Source organism: Melospiza melodia, chromosome 24 (genome assembly GCF_035770615.1).
Source record: "Melospiza melodia melodia isolate bMelMel2 chromosome 24, bMelMel2.pri, whole genome shotgun sequence".
Taxonomy (NCBI): Eukaryota; Metazoa; Chordata; class Aves; order Passeriformes; family Passerellidae; genus Melospiza; species Melospiza melodia.
In genome coordinates, this window is record NC_086217.1 from 10,648,857 (window position 1) to 10,670,346 (window position 21,490).

Here is a 21,490-nt window from a genome sequence, read left to right on the forward strand (position 1 = left end):
TGCTGCTGGTTCCCAAAGTGTTCTGTATCTGAACTGCACAACCTACACACAAAGTTTAATGGTGTCTATAATTGGACCTAAATGCCAGATTTAAAACATTTTATGGGCATTTTAATCTCAGGGAAAATTAAAGGTTTATCTTTGTCTAAATATCTGCCTGTACCTCTCTGTCCACTGTACCACAAAGCAATATTTCCCTGCAAAAGGAAATCCCTGCAAGGATATTCTGATTTACAGGTTAAAAACGTTCATGGAAGACAACACCAGTGGCCAGGTGAGTTACCTCTTGTATCAAATCGTTCTGAGGGATGCCCTTGATGGCAGCAAAGATGGAGAGGTTCTCCTCCACAGTCAAGATGTCAAAGTGGATGTCGGCCTGGGGGCACACGCCCGCGATCTGCCGCACCTCCAGCATCTCATCAATCTCAGACACCCTGTGCCCATAGACTGACACAAACCCTAAGGGAAATAACGTAAAATCACCCAGTGGTTTGTGCCCATGGACTGACACAAACCCTAAGGGAAATAACATAAAATCGGAAATAACATAAAATCACCCAGTGGTTTGTGCCCATGGACTGGCACAAACCCTAAAGGAAATGAGCATAAAATCATGCAATGGTTTGGGCTGGAGTGGGTTAAAGCTCATCTCATTCCAACCCCTGCCATGGGCTGGTGACCCAGGTTGGAAGGTGGTGGGGGTGTGTTTCCAATTCCCATCTGTCCGAGGTGGGGCAGTTATCTCTGTTCCTTTATCTCCTCCCCAACTAATGCTCCCTCCAGGATATCTCTTCTGTTCATGGACGATTGATTATTATTTGCTGCTCATGGGCCATTGATTATTAATTATCTTCTGTCCATGGCCAGTGAGTGTCCCTGCAGGGCTGATCCAATCCCAGCATCCCATGGGGAGATGCTCCGCCCAGGGGAGGAGCCAAGCATTCCTGCCTGGGCACAATCTGAGCCTGGCACAGCACAGCAGCCTTTGCCCCCTGCACTGCCAGAGGAGCAGCTTTCTGCTGCCCTGCATGGCCAGAGGGAGCCCAGGCCCATCTGCAGCAGCCCTGGAGCTGCAGAGGAAAACTCCCCCCTTGTGCAGGATCCCTGCTGCAGCAGAGCCACAGCTGGGGCTGCAGGAGGGCTGAGCCCCCATGGCATGGGCTGGGACACCTCCCTGACACACAGGGTGCTAGGGTCTGTTCTGACCCTGTCATTGGATTGTGGGGTTTTTTGGGTTTTTTTTGTACTACTGCATTTTTATTTTTAATTTTCCTAGTAAAGAACTGTTATTCCTATTCCCATGAGACCCTTAATTTTAAAATTAGAACAATTTGGAGGGAGGTGGTTTCCATTTTCCCTTTCAAGGAAGGCTCCTGCCTTCCTTAGCAGACACCTTTTCAAACCAAGACAGCTGGAAACTCTCCACTGGAAGCAGCAACCAGCAGACAGGGTTTTACAGCCCTGTGTGGACAGGAATTGCAAGTGGGCTCTTTCAGATTTATCCAAAGAAATTCTGGTGCATCCTGGAATAACCACCCAGGTTCTCAGGCCTGGTACATCCTGAAATATCCACCCAGGTTCTCAGCCCTGGTACATCCTGAAATATCCACCCAGGCTCTCAGGCCTGGTACATCCTGGAGCACCCATCCAGGTTCCCAGGCCTGGTGCATGCTGGAGCACCCACTCAGGTTCCCAGGCCTGGTGCATCCTGGAGCACCCACCCAGGTTCTCAGGCCTGGTGCATCCTGGAACGCCCACCCAGGTTCCCAGGCCTGGTGCATGCTGGAGCACCCACCCAGGTTCCCAGGCCTGGTGCATCCTGGAGCACCCACCCAGGTTCCCAGGCCTGGCTGTGGAGCAGGGCAGCCCCAGGGCTGCACTCACCATCAGAGGGAGGGCACAGCCCACACAGGATGTTCATCAGCGTCGTCTTCCCGGTGCCGCTGTGGCCCAGCAGCGCCGTGATCTGCCCCTCGTAGATGTCAAAGGACAAATCTGCTCCAGGGCACAGCAAAAAGAGGGGTCAGGGCGGGGTCCTGGCCCCCTGAGCCAGCTCCTGCCCCTGGCTCAATCCCAATGCTCACGTTCACACTCTGTCTGGGGGTCAGGACTGGCCTGGGATGGTCCCACAGCCACTGTGGTGTGCCCATGTCTCAAAGGCACCCAGGGAAAGGAGGTGACAACATCAGGGAGGTGGGGCAGGGGAGATGACATCCCTACAGGGGCATTGGGTGATGCCAGCAGGCTTTCCTCAGGGATGAGGGGCTCATTTTTATTTTAGACACCACTGTGTGAGACAGGACACACACAAGCACACCTGGCATTCGTGCTCCAGGGCCCCACCCCTCCCAAAGAAACCAAAACCAGCCTGAAGTGAAACCCAAGAGATCACTCAGCAACTCAGCCACTGCTCCTCTGCATCCCACCAGCAGCTAGAAAGCTGAAATGCTCTTACTTCTGAGAGCCTCCACAGTCTCCCCCTTCTTCCTGAACGTTTTCTGAACACAGCTGATTCTGAAAGAAGACACATCATGGCATGAACTACTTCAGCACCTTTACGTGGCATTTTCAGTCCTCAACACTCAGCAACAACCACAACAAGCCAACCAGACTGAAGTGGCACCAGATGTGTTAAAAAGCCATGGAGGCAAGTCAAGACAGGGCAGGTTCTCCCAAAACTTTGTCCATCTCCACCCTGGCATCAGAAAGCTTATCCTGGTCACCTTCTAAGGTATTTCCTGTGATGATAAACTGAATTATTTCAAATCTGAGTCTCTTTCACATGGTGGAACAATGCTCTAGAGGCTTCCCAAGCTGGGAAAGGGAACAGCTACTCCCCAGCAGCTGCACAACAAAACAGGAGACAGGAGATGCCACAGATACGACATGGAAGAGAGGTGACAGCAGAGTGGATTCCAAGGATGGGATTACTAACAGCTCTTGATTAAAATCAGGAAAATTCTTTTATATATAAATAACAAGTATTTTATATATAAAAATTGCAAGTATTTTATATATATATTTAAATATATCTATATATATATATATATAGATAGATAGATAGATAGATAGATAGATAGATAGATATAAAATATATTACATATAATAGCAAGTATTCTTATATATATATATACTATACATAATAAATATTTTTCCTTTTTAGAGAGGTTAAAACCTTCCTTCCAGCCCTGCTGGTTTTCCAAATGAAAAGAACAGCCAGTTTATCTGGAGGCACCAAATCAAGGATGGATTTTGGAAGCCTCATCACCCTGAACACGAGGATGGTGAGTGGATTATGGAGGGTGAATAATGGGGAAGAGAATGAGTTTGAAAGCAAACAGAACTTGCTCATGGAGAGATGAAAAGACTGAGTGAAACAGCTGGAGCTGGTGGAGGGATGATGTGGGAAGAGTCCTAGCTGGGTGAATAATGCAACAACAGCCACCATGTTCTCAGAGGAACATCAGCATTAAAGATGGACTCCTGAACCTGTAGGTAATAAAAATACCTTTCACTACTTAAAAAATAAGTGTGCATCTCGTGCATCTCTAAGATTACAACAAAAAACCCCTCTCCTGACGTGATTTATGCTTGGCTCCACAGCCCTGATGGGATTTGCTGTATGGCAATTCATGTGCTGTTTGAGCCCAGGCACTGGAGAGCCAGGAGTGATTTTCAAGCATTGAAATTCCAGGTGAGCTGCTGTCCCCCAGGAAGGGCAGGGCTGTACCTGATGATGGCTTCCTCGCCCTGGAATTCTGTACCTGACGGTTCCTCGCCCTGGAATTCTGTACCTGATGGTTTCCTTGCCCTGGAATTCTGTACCTGACGGTTCCCTGCCCTGGAATTCTGTACCTGATGGTTTCCTTGCCCTGGAATTCTGTACCTGACGGTTCCCTGCCCTGGAATTCTGTACCTGATGGTTTCCTTGCCCTGGAATTCTGTACCTGACAGTTCCTTGCCCTGGAATTCTGTACCTGATGGTTTCCTTGCCCTGGAATTCTGTACCTGATGGCTTCCTTGCCCTGGAATTCTGTACCTGATGGCTTCCTTGCCCTGGAATTCTGAAGGCACAGGCTCCACAATCTCACTGAAGCTCAAGCTGCCGTTGATGCTGCTCTCGTACAGCTCCTTGTAGTTTTTCCTGCGCTTTGACCAAAAGGAGGGTTTCATGAAGAAAAAGGGCGTGCGGCGCAGGCCAAACTCACCTGGGGGACAGCACAGAAGGCAACTCCTGAGCAGCAAGCACAAATATAATATATAATATATAATATATAATATATAATATATAATATATAATATATAATATATAATATATAATATATAATATATAATATATAATATATAATATATAACATATAACACATAGCGTAAAATATATAATATAGAATATAGAATATATAATGTAGAATATAGAATATATATTATATATTATATAAAATATATTATATAACATAGAATATAGAATGTAGAATATATAACATATCTAACATATAACACATGACGTATAATATATAATAAATAACATATAACATATAACATATTATATAATATATAATATATGATATATAATATATAATATATAATATATGATATATGATATATAATATATAATATATAATATATAATATATAATATATTATATATAATATATAATATATAATATAATGTATTATATATAACATACATATTATATATATCATATTATATATAATATATAACATATTACATATTACTTATATATTATATATTATTTATTATTTATTATATATTATATATTATATATTATTTATTATATATTATATATTACATATTATATATTATATATTATTTTATAGTATATATATTATATTATATATTTTATTATATAATATATATAATATTATATATTAGATAGATAGAGAGAGAGAGAGAGAGAGAGAGAGATAGATATGGATAGTTCAAGAATATATATATAGTTACAAAATATAAATTATTTCAGCTAGAAGTGTAAAATTCCATGTGAAAACAGCATCACCTCCTTTCTCCAGAGAGTTCAGGGAGGAGATTCAGCACCCTGGGGGGCTCAGGATTTCAGGGTGATCCCCCCAGAGCTCAGTTTCTGTCAGGAACTCACCTGGGATCACCTGGTCAAGGTAGACAGCCACCAGCAGGTAAAAGATGCTGTCCAGCACCAAGAGAATCAGAGAGATACACAGAGGGTAAGGACCAGCGTTGATGTTTGCAAATGTTGCCCCATCCTCATAATCCTCCAGGTGCATCACCTGCAGGGAGAGATGTCACACACCAAAAAGGCAAAAAAACAGCACAGTGCAAAAAAGAAACCCAAAACTTGGCAAAAAACCCCAAAAATAATGAGAAAGTGACAGAGATCACAATGGACACAAAAAATAACAGCTCCTTATATGGTGCTGGATATTAAACTGCTATGAAAAAAAATTTAAAATATTTGCGTATTTTTAAAATATTTGCATAATTATATTTTTAAAATATTGATTTAAAAAATAGATTTTAAACATATTATAATATTAATAAATAAAATAAATAATCAATGAATAATAAATATTAATAAATAGAACAGATAATTAATAAACAAATAAAATTTATGTAATAGATATAATTTTTTTAAAATAAAATATCTATTTCAAACCCCCATCAGAGGCGCTGGATATTAAACTGCTATAAAAAAATATTTTAAAAATATTTGCATAATTATATTTTAAAAATATTGCATTTTTAAAAATATAATTTAAATGTAATTATATAATAATTAATTAATAAAGTAAATAATCTATAAGTAATAAATATCAATGAATATTAAATAAATATATAATATATTATTAAAGATTATAATAAAAATTAATATATAAATAATAATTATGTAATACATCTAATTTTAATTTAATTTTTTAAAAATAAAATCTCTATTTCCAACCCCCATCAGGGGCAGGTGGGGATTTACCTGTGCAACACCAATCAAGAAGCTGCACTGACACAAAGGGCTGAGGATCCACACGAAGGATTTGGGGAAATCCTCCAGCAGGACGATGTTGAGGCCCACAAAGCCAAAAACCAGAGTGGCCAGGAACTCCACAATCCCCACGTGCTTGGACTTCTTAAACAGAGGGGTCAGCATCAGGGCAAAGAAAACCTGAGGGCACAGGGAAAAACAGCCAGCAAAGGACTGTAATTATAATAATTGATAATAATGATAATAATAATGATATAGAAATTGTGTGGAAAAACACCGTAGCAGTAGTAATAATAATAACAATAATGATGATGATGATATAGAAATTGTGTGGGAAAACTAAGGGAAACAGCACAGTAATAATAATAATGATGATGATCATGATAATAATAATAATAATATAGGAATTGTGTAGGAAAGCTAAGGGAAAATACCATAGTCATAATAATAATTAAAAAAAAGAAATTGTGTGGAAAAACTAAGGGAAAATACAACAACAACAACAACAACATCATCAACATCAATACTACTACTACTACTACTAATAATAATAATAATAATAATAAAGAAATTGTGCAAAAAAACTAAGGGAAAATACCATAGCTGCCTCTGACAAACATATAATTTATAATATAATTTTCCTGGTATAGTCACTACAGCACAGATTCATGGAATCATTTTCAGCTGGTTTCAGGAGATCAAGATCAAGACCAACTGTTCCTCTTATCAACTCAGACAAGCAACTGGATAGATAAATATACTTATCATGTATTTTTTATCATTCTCTGACAGTTTATTAGGTTTTTTACATTAAACTCTGTAGTAACAGGAAATGTTTTAAAGAGGATCTGGAGTGAAGAATCGTTCTGTGGAGGGCTGAAACCTCAAAACCTGATGACTTTTCATCACAGATAAACTCATCATTATAAACTCAGGTATTTCAGGAGGGAAAAGCATTTTTCATGGTGATGGGTGACACCTGTACCACATCCTAAAACCAGGAGATATTTAAAATATTTAAATATTAGATATTTAAAATATTTAAAACCCCAGGAAGGGCTGGGACAGCTCAGATTCCTGAGCTGCTCAAACCCCACAGAAACAAGAAATATTTTGGCAGGGGGAATAAATCAGGTGGAACACTCACAGAGGAGACTCCATAGAGGAAGAAAAGCAGGAATATGACAAAGGCACTGCTCTGGGGGAACAGGGACGAGGCTGTGGCAATCACTGCCATCAGGATGGACATGACAAAAATCAGGCTCACGTAGAGCAGCACCCAGGACAGCCTAGGGAGGAAAAAACAGGAAATGAATGAATGCCCAGCCACACAAACAGCAAAAGCCAGCCCTCTTTAATATTCCACATATTCCAAAACCCAGAACTCTTAATTATTCCACGTATTCCAAAACCCAGAACTCTAATATTCCACATATTCCAAAACCCAGCACTCTTTAATATTCACATATTCCAAAACCCAGAACTCTTAATTATTCCACATATTCTAAAACCCAGAACTCTTAATTATTCCACGTATTCCAAAACCCAGCACTCTAATATTCCACATATTCTAAAACCCAGAACTCCTAATTATTCCACATATTCCAAAACCCAGCACTCTTTAATATTCACATATTCCAAAACCCAGAACTCTTAATTATTCCACATATTCCATTACCCAGCACTCTTTAATATTCCACACAGACTTCTATCCCAAGTTAATTTCTAACTCTGTGTCTCACTGCACCATAGGCCAAATGTGCAATAAAGCCTGAATAAAAAAGTTGTTTGTAACAAAACCTTAATAAAAGAGCTGTTCGTAACAAAACCTTAATAAAAGATCTGTTCGTAACAAAACCTGAATAAAAAAGCTGTTTTTAACAAAACCTGATTAAAAGAGCTGTTGTGAATATCCTGGGGTAGTCCTCAGCACACACTGAGACCCAGGGCAGCTAAAGCTGCACAATCAGGTGATTCACCTTTATTTTTTGCATAATTAATTCCCTGCTATGGGCAAAAGAAGGTAACAGAGTCGTAGGTTTCAATAATTCAAGGAATTCTGTTTAAACTTTAATAGAGGCTGCTGGGCAGGGTAATAAAATCCTGCTCTGTTGAAAACCGGAGCTGTGAGTGTGGGAGCAACTCTGAGCTCAGCAAACAGGGGTGGTTTTGCGTGCAGGCAGCAAAAAAATGACACATTTCCTCTGAAACAACTAAAAAACAAATCATTCCAGCCACCCCAGGTGGAGGTTTCAGTGCAGGGTGAAAACCCTGCCAGAAAGGGCGAAGCAAAAACTTGTTTTTATCCCCTCAGCTATCAATGATTTCAAATGAACACATCATCTGGGAGAAAAAATGAAATATTCTATTGCCCAGGCCAATTTTCATCATCAGGATGAGGAAATAATTGAAAACTTGCTGCTGAGACTGCTCTGGCATGTTTAAATTATAAAGTTGGGTTTATTTAATTATGTGCCAGGCTGCAGGTTACCTGTTGAGCTTCCAGGAAAGGAGGTAGTGAGCCAAAAATGCTTAAAAACCTCCATAAAACCTCACACATGATGAGGCTTAATCCCTCTGATCTGGTGCAGCTTTACATGAATAAATGCAGCAGGATTATTATTAAAATATTCGCATTTCCATGCTACTGCAAGGTTTTCTCTGTTTAATTGTACAGAATATCTCAGTTTTTGGTTGTTTTCACTTAAAGATTGAAAGAAATTTAAGAACTGGAGGGTGGGATGGAAGAGGTTAACTAGAAAAATTTTTTTAACATAATAATCTTTTAAAATAATAATTTTTAACATATATTTAATTTTTTTAAATTTAAATATATGTTAAAATATATATTTACATATATTTAATTTTGTTTCTTTTCTAAGAACAGAAAAAGAAATTAAATATATGTATATGTAAATTTATGGAGGTTTTTAAGCATTTTTGGCTCACTACCTCCTTTCCTAGAAGCCTTTTCTTTACATATATTTAATTTTTTTCTTTGCATATATTTAATTTTTTTTTCCTTTTATAAGAAACAGGTTTTAGCAAACACTCACATACCAGAAGGCAGTGTCATGGAGTCCCAAAATTTTCAAGAACTCCTTCAGCTTCCTCTCCTTTTCTGCCACGATGTGAATTGCCAAATAATACCCAAAGGGGGAGAATGCAATCACCAGGTAAATTAAAATGATTGCACGAGGGAAATTATCAATTTCCACCACTGCAGCCTCTCCCATAACCATGGCTCTGGTCAGATCCAGCTGTTCCCAGACAGAATGGTTTGTTTTCAGCTGGAAGAAAGAGGAGGAAAAGTTATTTTGACATTTTTCCTGATTTTTTAGCCCCATCCCAACCACTCCACCCCAGAGATCTGGAGAGGCCAAAACTTTCCTGACCCCAAATTCCAGGCCAAAAGCAAGACTGGAAAACACCTGAATGCCTGGGGATAAAATGAGGAAATGTGGAATTTCTGTCATTTAAAAAGATGGAATTTGCTGCCACCATGAGCAGCAAGAGGGGAGGGAAGCTGGGGAAATTGCTGAGCAATAGTGACACCAAAATAATAAATTTTGCAGGTAAATTCTGCAGCCCCTGCTTGGAATGGCATTTTGGGATGAGAATTTGTGTTCTGAGGAGGGTTGTGCTGGATGTTCAGCATCTCTGGGATCCAAATGGAGACAAAAATCCTCAGAATCCAACCCAAGAGGATTGGTGAAATCCTGGACAAAACAGTCCTGGACAGAATATGGTCAAACCCACCCCAAAACTTCTGCCTTCTCATCAGATCCCAGCTGGGATCTGACACAGCAGCTCCAGGCAGATTAAGGAGACTGGGCAGTCCCTGGATCTGCCCTTTTTTTTGGGATGAGGATGGGATTTTATGGGATTTTCCCAGTGGTACCTGGACAGAACAGTCCTGAACAAAACAAGCAAACCCACCCCAAACTTCTGCCTTCTCATCAGATCCCAGCTGGGATCTGACACAGCATCTCCCAGGACTAGCAGGCAGATTAAGCAGCCCCTGGATCTGCCCTTCCTTGGGGTGAGGATGGGATTTAATGGGATTTTTTGGGATTTCCACAGAATTCCAGAATCCCCAGGTTGTCAGAGCCCTCCAAGCCCATCGAGCCCAGCCCAGCCCCAGCCCCTCACCCAAGCCCTGGCCCCCAGTGCCCATCCAGGCTTTGTCAAACACACCCAGGGATGGGGACTGCACCACCTCCCCGGGCAGAACATTCCAGAACTTTATCCCCCTTTCTGTCAAACACTTTTCCCTGCTCTCCAGCCTGTATTTCCCTTGGTGCAGCTGGAGCTGTGTGCTCTGGCTGTGTCAGTGCTGCTGCAGACAGAGCCCAGCCCCAGCTGAGCACAGGCACCTTCCAGGAGCTGTGAGAGTGATGGGGGCACCCCTGAGCCTCCTTTTCTCCAGGCTGAGCACCCCCAGCTCCCTCAGGGCTTCCTCACAGGGGTTTTGTGTGTTCCCAGCCCTATTTTATGGGATTTTTTTTGGTGGGATTTGTGGGATTCCTCACCTGGATGATGGCAGCATCAATGCAGGCCTGCAGGGCTGTGAACCCCGAGCTCCAGTAGGTCACGGACTCGCAGCTCTTGCGCAGGTTGGAGCACGTGGCTGCAGGGAAAACAGGGAATCATCATCCTCAGGAGCCCTTCCATGCCACAGTTCCAGGATAAAATCCCAAAAAACTGAGTTACAGCTGCACCGTTCCCTGATAGCGGCACCAACAACACCCACAAAACAATATATGCAACACCAGGCCAGAAAAAAGGAAAATATGGGATGATTTTCCAGCTCATTCCCTTGCAGATTTACCTCTGGATTACCATTACTATCTGGATTTACTATCAAATAGGGAATCATCATCTTCAGGATCCCTTCCAAGCCAGGCCATGCCACACTAAAAACCCAAAAAACTGAGTTACAGCTGCTCCACTCCCTGATAACACCACCAACAATCCTCACAAACCAATACATGCCACACCAGGCCAGAAAAGGCCCAAAAAATGAAAATTTGGGATGATTTTCCAGCTCATTCCCTTGCAGGTTTACCTCTGGATTACTGTTACTATCTGGATTTACTATCAAATAGGGAATCAGCATCTTCAGGAGCCTTTCCATGCCACGATTCCACGTTAAAATCCCAAAACATTGAGTTACAGTTGCCCCACTCCCCAATAACACCGCACACACCAATACACCCAACACTAAGCCAAAAAAAAAAGCAATACAAAGGAAAATGTGGGATCATTTTCCAGCTTATTCCCTTGCAGATTTACCTCTGGATTACTATCTGGAGCTACTATTAAATCATCATCTTCAGGAACCTTTCCATGCCACAATTCCACAATAAAATCCCAAAAAACTGAGTTAGAGCTTCTCCACTCCCCAATAACACCACCAACAATCCCCACAAAACAATACACACCAAACCAGGTCAAAAAAAACCCCAAAAAATGAAATTTTGGGATTTTTTTCAGCTTGTTTCCTGCAGGTTTACCTCTGGACTCGGTGTAGATGGAGGACATGGCGATGGAGTCGTGGAACCTCAGCTGGTAGGACATGGGGTCCTTGAACACCACCCCCACAAAGTTGGAGGGCTTGAGGAAACTCGCCTCCTCCAGCTCCTCCTCACTCAAATACTCCTCAGTGATGAGGCCTGGGAGCATTAAAATATAGATAGAATATAAATAAAATATAAATAAAATATAAATAAATATAAATATAAAACAAAATTACATATATTATATATTTATTATATATTATAGTATATATATATAATATATTTATTTTAGATATTATTATATAAATATATATTTATATAATTTCATATATATTATATTATCTATATAATATATATTATATAAATATATATTATATGTTTATTATATATTATAAAATATAAAATAAAATTATATATATTTTATATTTATTATATATTATAAAATCTATACATTATTTATTATATATATTATTATATAAATATATATTTATATATTTCCTATACATTATATTATAAAATATAATATATATTATATAAATATATATTATGTTTATTATATATTATAAAATATCAAATTATAATATAAATATTATAAAAACCAGCACAAAAAACACCAAACCAGCAAAAAGCCCTGTAACTAGTAAAAAAAAAAACCCCAAGCCAGCAAAAAAACACCCAAAACAAAAAAAAAAAAAACTAAATCCAGCAAAAAAACCCTAAAACCAGAAAAAAAACCCCCAAACCAAACCCAAAATCCTAATACCAAGAACCCTAAAACCATCAAAAAACCCATAAAACCAGCAAACCCCCCCCAACCAATAAAAATCCTAATACGAAGAAAAAAACCCTAATACCATAAAAAAAACCCCATATAACCAGAAAAAAAAAACCACCAAAACCAACCAAAAAACCCAAAACCAACCAAAAAAATCCTTAGAAATCAAAAAAAAACCAAAAAAAAACCAAAAAAAACAAACCTAAAAATCAACGAAAAAACCCCCGTCTTTTACATTCCCGCCTCTGAAAAATTCAGATTTTTCCTATTACGCTCCCATTGCATTCCCCCTTCAAACACTGAGTTTCCCCCTCAGAATTCCAGCATGAAATATGGGGGAAAAAAAATAAGATTTCAGGAGTGAATACCATCCTCAAAGTTGTCAGAAGCCACTTTCCTCATGATGTCCCGAGCCTGGGCCGTGGGGGGGGTGTAGCCAATGACAAAATTCACCAGCACCGAGGGGTCCAGGGGGCCCAGGTCTGTGTTGGGCACCTCGTCATATTTCCTGTGAGGGTGCATCATGCTCATCAGGATCAGCCAGAAGAGGAAAAACAGAGGGAAAAGCACCTCCTGTATGGAAAAAATGGAATATTTTGTAATTCAGTATTTTTAAGGGTCAAAAAAATTCAGTATATGCTCATTACGATCAGCCAGAATGGGAGAAACCAGAAGGAAAGCACCTCCTGGACAAAAAAAAAAAAAAAAAAAATTCAAATTTCAAAAAAAAATTTCAATATTTCAAAAAAACATTTCAAAATTTAGTATCTGAAAGGGTCAAAAAATTCATGATATACTCATCAGGATCAGCAGAATAGGAAAAATAGTGGGAAAAGCACCTCCTGCGCCAAAAAAAATGAATATTTCAAAAAAACCTCATCATATTTCCTGTGAGGGTGCATCATGCTCATCAGGATCAGCCAGAAGAGAAAAAACAGAGGGAAAAGCACCTCCTGTATGGAAAAAATGGAATATTTTATAATTTAGTGTTTTTAAGGGTCATAAAAATTCAATATATGTTCATTAGGATCAGCCAGAAGTGGAAAAACAGAGGAAAAAAAAATTGAAATATTTTAAAATTCACGAAAAAAATTGAGTATTTTAAAATTCAGTATTTCAAACAGTCAAAAAAATTAATTATGTGTTCATTAGGATCAACCAGATTAGGGGAAACCACAGGGAAAGCACTTCCTGGACAAAAAAAAATTTAAATATTTCAAAATTTAGTATCTGAAAGGGTCAAAAAAATTCATTATGTACTCATCAGGATCAGCCAGAACAGGAAAAACAGTGGGAAAAGCACTTACTGGATGAAAAAAAAAAAAATGGAGTATTTAAAAATTCAGTATCTGGAAAGGTCAAAAAAAATCTCATTATATACTCATCAGGATCAGCCAGAACAAGTGAAACCACAGGGAAAACAGTTCCTGGACAAAAAAAAATGGAACTATTTCAAAATTGAGTATCTGAAAGGTCAAAAAAGCTCTTTATGTACTCATGAGAATCATCCAGGAATGGAAAAATAGAGGGAAAAGCACCAAAAATTGGAATATTTAAAAAAAACCTCATCATATTTCCTGTGAGGGTGCATCATGCCCATCAGGATCAGCCAGAACAGGAAAAACAGAGGAAAAAAACACCTTGTCCACCAAAAACATGGAATATTTCCAAATTCAGCGTTTCAAAAGTTCAAAAATACTCATCATATACTCACGAAGACCAGGAAAAATAGTGGGAAAAGCACCTCCTGCACCAAAAAAATGGAATATTTCAAAAAGCTCATGACATTTGCTGTGAGGAGCCCCTCACCTGCACACTGCTCTTCTTGGTCCTGCACTTGATCAGACAATTCTTGAAGAGCAGAGCTCGGGTTTGCCTCCACACTCCTGCCTCCCTTGGAGTTCCTGGGGCCATTGTCTGGGCTGCTTTCAGGAGAAAAAATACAGATTTTTAATTAAATTATTTTTAATTAAATAATTTTCCAAGCTGAGCCGGGCAGCCGCAGCGTTCGGCGGCTCTGGTTTGGATTGTCACGGAGAGGTTTCACTTTCAGTTTTTCATTTTTTAACAACTCCTGATACACATTATGTGTCTGACACTGGGAAACTGGGAATGGGAGAGACTGGGAATGGGGAATGGGAGAAACTGGGAATGGGAGAAAATAGGAATTGGGAATGAGGGAAACTGGGAATTGGGAATGGGAGAGACTGGGAATTGGGAGAAATTGGGAACGAGAGAGACTGTGAATGGGAGAAATTGGGAACTGGAAATGAGAGAAACTGGCAGGTGGGATTGGGAGAAATTTGGAATGAGAGAAATTTGGAATAAGAGAAATTGGGAATGAGAGAAACTGGGAATGGGAAAAACTGGGAGTTGGGAATGGGAGAGACTGGGAATGAGAGAGATGGAGTGGGAGAGACTGGGAACTGGGAAAGAAAAATTGGGAATGAGAGAGTTTGGGAACTAGAGAAACTAGGAATGAGAGAGACTGGGAATGAGAAAAACTGGGAATTGGAAATGAGAGAAATTGGGAATAAGAGAAATTGGAAATGAGAGAAATTGAGAATGAGAGAAACTGGGAATGAGAAACTGGCAATTGGGGATGAGAGACATTGGGAATGGGAGAAGCTGGCAATGAGAGAAATTGGCAATGAGAGAAACTGACAACTGGGAACCAGAGAAATTGGGAATGAGAGCTATTGGGAACTGGGAATGAGAGAAATTGGCAGTGAGGTAAACCGACAATGAGAGAAACTGACAACTGGAAATGAGCGAAACTGGGAATGTGGAAATTCGGAACAAGAAAGCTTGGGAATGACAGAGATTGGGAATGAGAGAAACTGGGAATGTGGAAATTCGGAACAAGAAAGCTTGGGAATGACAGAGATTGGGAATGAGAGAAACTGGGAACGTGGAAATTCAGAACAAGAAAGCTTGGGAATGACAGAGATTGGGAATGAGAGAAACTGGCAGTGAGAGAAATTGGCAATTGGGAATGAGAGCAATTAGGGATCCATCTGGGAATTTGGGCTGAAGGTGCCCCAGGACGCCTTGGAGCCACCCCTCCACCCCAGGGCAGGACTTGGAGCTCCAGCCCAGCTCCCTGGCCCCGAGTTAAGCCAGGCTCATTCCCATTTCCCCAGTGCATCCCAGTGCCAGCAGGGTCTGTGCAGCAGCAGGGCAGGCAGAGCTGCCCCGGGGCCAGCTGTGCAATGGGCTGTGAGTAACCCCATCCCCTGCTGGAGCACAGCCAGCACCACTCACTGCTCCTCTTTAACCTCTTCATCACCCCCCAGGCCGCACGTGGCCCTGGGGAGAGGAGAGAGAAATGAGATTAATTAATAGATGGGACGAAATGGGAAATGCTCTGCCAGGAGATACCCACACGCACCTGGGGAGGGATGGAGGCTGCGAGGGCTCCTCTCTCCTGGGCTTCCCACCCTTTGTGCTGCCCGAGCTCGGCAGTCAGGGCTCAGCGTCCATCTCCCTCTGCTTCCTCAGCTGGGAACGTTGGGACATTTCACCTGGGAGGGTGAGGAACAGCAGGAGCTGCTCAGAGGGGACAGTGGCACCAAGCCACCTCCAGCAGCACCAGGGACAAACTGCGGGGTTTGGCCTCTCTGCCTCCGTCAAGGATTGAAGCTCTTGAGGTGGTATTTCGTGCTCAGACTCAGGTGTTTATTTCTTACGTGGATAAGAACAAAAAAGATAAGAAATAAAGAATCTTCTTTATTTCTTATCCATATTTCCATCTTTATTTCTAATATAGATAATTTCTGATCCATATTACAGTCTCACAAGGGGTGAGTTATGAAGTATTTCACTAATGAGGCACAAAATAGCTATAACTACCTTTCTCTAAAAGGTCTTTTAAGGATAAACTGTCCAATTAAGAAATGACACCTCAATTATTTTCACTTTTAACCCAACAACCAACCATTCCTGCCCTGCAATGGGGACTTTTTTATCCAATTACACAAAACCACCCAAACCCATGGAGAAGAAGAGAAGAAGATGAAGAAGAAGGTGAAGAAGAAGGAGCAGCCTCTGCCCTAAAATCTCCATCTTGCTTTATATATATTACTGTATTTTAAACCCTTAAGTCTAAGTTTTCCCCCTGTGATATCACACACTTCTAACCAACTCCACACCCACAATCCCAGTGCTATTAATCAATTTTGGAAGCTTCTCCACAGCTTCAGATCAATGCAGAGTTCTCCTGGGGGTCACTGCCTGCCAGCACAGAAAGTCTCAAAGTCTCAGCATCCAAAACTCCAACAAGAAACTGAGCAATCCCTCAACCCTGCAGCCAAAACACAGTGGAAAATATGGAATTTATCTATATTTCAGCCTCCCAGCACTCCTTCCAGAGGCTGATGCTGCTGGTGCCTGTGCAGAGCTCTGGGCTCTCAGTTATCTGTCAGACACCACATGGCCCAAACCTCCTTCCCTGGCTGGGTCCTAATGGGGAAATCTTTTTTTGGAGCACAGGCACCACCTCAGGAAGCTCCTCAGATGTCAGCACCACTATAAATACACAAATATTTTATACACAGAGCCTGTCTGAGCATGGGAGGGGTGAGAGGAGGGGAAAGGGGCTAAAAGGAACCGAATTCTCATTCCCAGGATGGCTCTGGGGTCCTCCATGGAGCAGAGACCCCACAAGGGATGTGGGATTCAATTTCTGGGAAGGAATCCCATCTCCAGCCTGGAGTGCTGCCCTCACACTGAGACTACTCCAAAAATTAAAAATAAAAAAATATTTTGCTTAAAAAGAAAAAAAAAAAATCAAACTACAAAATGCTTCAACACCAAGCTACAACAGTAACCAAGCCCTGAAGGAAAAATGAGTACAACTCTGCATATTTTCAGGCAAAGAAACCTTTCCCAGTGACAGCAGAGTGTTTGAAAAATAATCAAAAGCAGCAGTTCTTGCTTACAGGTCATGAAAATCACTGTGCTTCTCCTCTGCTCACAGCATGCCCTGCAAGTGCCACTGTTTGCACATTCCAAGAGCATTCCCAGGAGTGAAACAACACCAAGGGTCCTCCTCAACACAAGGGTCTGACCCAGGAACCCTTTCCCTCAGCCACAAGATTTTAATTAATTAATAATTAGAATTATAACATTAATAATAATAATATTAATGGTAATAAAACAATATTTTAATTATATAATTATAATATTAATTATAATATTAATAATAATATTAATAATAATGTTTTCATTAAACTCCCAAACCTGGCAAAGACGATTTAACAAGATTCAATCATCAGTGCCAGTTACTGTTTTTTCTCTAATTATTTTCCATCCACTTCCAAAACCCAAAACACTCCCACATCTCCACTGGAACTCTGCCATGCTTTCATTTACGTCAGCCAGGTTGGAGGAAGGGTCATTTGAAGAATGTTAATTAATTTTTCATATTACACCTGCCACCTCCATGTAGGCTACAGAACGATGAAGGACACTGAAGAAGCATCACTTGAAGGGTGAAAAATTCTATTTGGGGGAGGAAAAAAAAACAAGCAAAACCCTCTTTGAAACTCCAGATGAAGGAAAGGAACACAGAGGATGAGCAGAAAAAGCTGGCAAGGCATTTGAATGGATTAATAGCAGGAAAAATGGAGATAGGCCGTGAGGATCCTCCTCAACCTTCCCTTCCCTTCCCTTCCCTTCCCTTCCCTTCCCTTCCCTTCCCTTCCCTTCCCTTCCCTTCCCTTCCCTTCCCTTCCCGTCCCTTCCCTTCCCTTGACATTTCCTTTCCTTGACATTTCCTTGAAATTTCCTTGCCTTGAAATCTCCTTTCCTTGAAATTTCCTTTCCTTTCCTTGAAATTTCCTTGAAATTTCTTTGCTTGAAATTTCCTTTCCTTGAAATTTTCTTTCCTTGACATTTCCTTTCCTTTCCTTGACATTTCCTTTCCTTTCCTTGAAATTTCCTTTCCTTGACATTTCCTTTCCTTGAAATTTCCTTGAAATTTCCTTTCCTTTCTTTGAAATTTCCTTCCCTTCCCTTCCCTTCCCTCTGTTCATGGGCCTTGGTGCTGCTCAGCACGTTTGCCTTGGCTCTCCAGCCAAAAACAACCCCAAAAAACCCCAAAAACCCAAAGAAAACCAAACAAGAAGGGTGTCAGCCACAGCTAAATGAGCTGTGGCTCGAGGCAAAAACAACTCATGAGTGAACAACCCCGTGGAACAGCAGGAAAATGAGATTATTGATCCTGCTGCTACAAGGCAGCAGCCGAGCTGGTCCTTCAGCAAAACTCTGCTGTGCTCTTCACATTATTGAAATTGTGGCTATAACAACATGTAATAACATAAATGCTTTATGGTAAGTTTAAAAAATGGGCTGAATTGTCTCCCTTTTCTGAATTTTCTCCCTGGTCTGAATTTTCTCCCACATCAGCCCCAAGGGGAACCCCTGCCCTGCCCGGGGCTTCAAATCCCTTCCCTCCAAACTCATCCCTGATTCCCTGTGGGGACAAGGAATGACACAGAGCAGAGCCGGCTCGGGCTGTCCCTGCATGGCTCCTGCAGCATCCTCAGCATCCTCCTGCATCCCTGAGCATGTTCCTGCATCCCTGAGCATCCCTGAGCATCCCCAGCAACCCTGAGCATCCTCCTGCACCCCTGAACATGTTCCTGCATCCCTGAACATCCTCCTGCATCCTCAGCATCCTCTGAGCATCTCCAGCATCCCTGAGCACCCTCTGAGCATCTCCAGCATCCTCCTGCATCCCTGAGCATCCTCCTGCATCCCTGAACATCCTCCTACATCCCTGAGCATCTCCAGCAACCCTGAGCATCCTCCTGCATCCCTGAACATCCCTGAGCATCCTCCTGCATCCTTGAGCATCCTCTGAGCATCTCCAGCATCCCTGAGCACCCTCTGAGTATCTCCAGCATCCTCCTGCATCCCTGAACATCCTCCTGCATCCCTGAGCATCCTCCTGCATCCTTGAGCATCCTCTGAGCATCTCCAGCATCCTCCTGCATCCCTGAGCATCTCCTGAGCATCCCCAGCATCCCCGAGCATGCCTGAACGTCCCCGAGTATCCTCCTGCATCCTACTGCATCCCCGAACATCCTCCTGCATCCCGGCAAATCCCTGAACATCCCCGAGCATCCTCTGAGTACCCCCAACATCCCTGAGCATCTCCTGAGCATTTCCACCATCCCCGAGCATCCCTAAGCACCCTCTGAGCATCCCCAACACCCCTGAGTATCACCGAGCATCCCTGAGCATCCCTGAGCATCTCGTGAGCATCCCCAGCATCCCTGAGCATCCCTGAGCATCCCCAGCATCCTCCCGCATCCCCAGGGCGCCGCAGCCGCGGTTGCCCCGCGTGTCTCGCAGGAAGGGCACTCGTGCATTGCCCCCGTCGCCGTTCCCCGCTGTGGCTCCCCGGCGTTGCGCTTTTCTCACCGCTCAGCGCGCAGCCCCGCCGGCCCCGCCGCCCCAGCCATCGGCACCCGCGGCTACTGACGCGCACCCAGGTACGGCCCAACTCCTCCTCTTCCTCTCCGCTCCTTCCCCTTCCCGTCCCTGCCGAGCCCGAGGGGCCGGGCCCGGGCCCTGCCACCGCCCCCCGGCCCGGGACCGCCCCTCGGCAGCGGAGCCGAGCCCCCCGATAACACCCGAACCCCGCCGGTACCCCCGGTACCCGCCGAACCCTGCCAGTACTCCCCGGTACCCTCCGGTATTCCCTGGTACCCTCCGGTACCCGGCGAACCTTGCCGGTACCCCCCAGTACCCTCCGGTATTCCCCGGTACCCCCTGAACCTCGCCGGTAGCCCCCGGTACCTCCTGGTATCCCCCAGTACCCTCCGGTATTCCCCGGTACCCCCTGAACCTCGCCGGTAGCCCCCGGTACCTCCTGGTATCCCCCAGTACCCTCCGGTACCCCCCGGTACCCCCTGAACCCCGCCGGTACCCCCGGCGTCCCTCGGTACCCCCCGGGCCAGCCCGCAGTGCCGGACCCCTCCGTGCTGCTGCCCTTTCTCCCCCACCGGACACCCCCGATCCAGGGCCTCCTTCCCTTCCCTGCCCTCCCGGGGGCTCGGGACCCCTTCCCTCGCAGGGACACTGCTCCCCAGGGACCCCTCCTGTGAGAGACCCCCCTTCCCAGGGATTTGCTCCTCCCGGGGCTCCCGTGCTCCTGGCGACCCCATTGTCCGAGCACCTCCTCATCCTCCTGCCAGAGACCCCTTTTCCAGGTTCCCCATCCCTCCTGGGGACCCCCTTCCCAGGACCCCATCCTATCAGTGACCACCCCTCCTGAGGACTCCATTCTCTGGGTAATCCATCCCTCCCCTCCCAAGCACCCCAATCTCAGGATGATCCCCCCTTCCCAGGGACCTCCATCCTGCAGGGGCCTCCCTTCAAGGGACCCCCCTTCCAAGGATTCTTTCCCCTGGGTGACGCCATTCCTCCTGAGGACCCCTTTTCCAGGGACCCCATCCCCTCTGAGGACCCCTTTTCCAGGGACCCCATCCCCTCTGAGGACCCCTTTCTCATGACCCCATCCCCCAAGTGACCCCATTCTTCCTGAGCCCCTCTTTTCCAGGTGACCCCATCCCTCCTGAGGACTCCAATCCTCCCTCCTCCCAGGGACCTCCATCCCTCCCTTCTCAGGATTCTCTCCTCCGGCCCCATCCTGATGCCTCACCAGCCCTAAAATCACCACCAAAGGAGATGAAAATGAGGAAAAAAGTGAGGAAAAAAGCAATTACCGTTTATTGAAGGTCCTCCAGGCAGGCTTATGGCAGAATGCACAAGTGGTACAGGCCTTTGACACTTGTATAAGTTTTATAAGAGTCCCCAATTAGAAGTACAGTTAATGAAGGAGTTCCCCTGTTGGTTCAGCCCCCTGCTGAAGCCTCCCCCTTGCTTCCAGCCCCACATTGTATCGAAACACATGGGAAAGTGAAATGGCCTTGGCTGGCTGAAGAAACGAGATTAGAGCAGCACTCCAGGAATGTGTTTGTCTCACAAAGCTTTGGAGTTAGCTGAGAAACTAAATAATTATATAACAACAGCCAACAGAGCCACAAATACAGGAAAAATACATAAAAAGCAAAAATCTTTGGGCATCAATCCCTCCTGAGGGCTTCACTCGCAGGGATCCCATCCTCCAGGTGAGCACCTGTTCCAGAGACCCCATCTTTGTGTGGCCACCTTTCCTGGAGACCCCATCTTTGTGTGGCCACCTTTCCTAGAGAC

At 43.3% G+C, this 21,490-nt stretch overlaps 1 protein-coding gene across 2 annotated transcripts in view; it reads right to left on the reverse strand.

Annotated features, from left to right (window-relative positions):
- The window catches only part of ABCA5 (ATP binding cassette subfamily A member 5), a 42,815-nt gene extending 23,045 nt beyond the window's left edge, over window positions 1-19,770 (reverse strand). The window contains exons 1-14 of one of the 2 annotated variants that reach the window (XM_063175936.1): window positions 19,694-19,770; window positions 15,657-15,789; window positions 14,075-14,187; window positions 12,634-12,838; window positions 11,488-11,646; window positions 10,504-10,601; window positions 9,032-9,261; window positions 7,119-7,260; window positions 5,963-6,151; window positions 5,117-5,264; window positions 4,040-4,208; window positions 2,456-2,514; window positions 1,885-1,995; window positions 284-459 (exon numbers count right to left, since the gene is read on the reverse strand). In XM_063175936.1, the coding sequence (XP_063032006.1) occupies window positions 284-459; window positions 1,885-1,995; window positions 2,456-2,514; window positions 4,040-4,208; window positions 5,117-5,264; window positions 5,963-6,151; window positions 7,119-7,260; window positions 9,032-9,261; window positions 10,504-10,601; window positions 11,488-11,646; window positions 12,634-12,838; window positions 14,075-14,179 (1,791 nt within the window). In that variant the 5' untranslated portion in view covers window positions 14,180-14,187; window positions 15,657-15,789; window positions 19,694-19,770. Of the gene's footprint in view, window positions 1-283; window positions 460-1,884; window positions 1,996-2,455; window positions 2,515-4,039; window positions 4,209-5,116; window positions 5,265-5,962; window positions 6,152-7,118; window positions 7,261-9,031; window positions 9,262-10,503; window positions 10,602-11,487; window positions 11,647-12,633; window positions 12,839-14,074; window positions 14,191-15,656; window positions 15,790-19,693 lie in introns of both variants that reach the window. The other variant, XM_063175937.1, reaches the window with a different exon arrangement.
- Window positions 19,771-21,490: the final 1,720 nt, after the last annotated feature.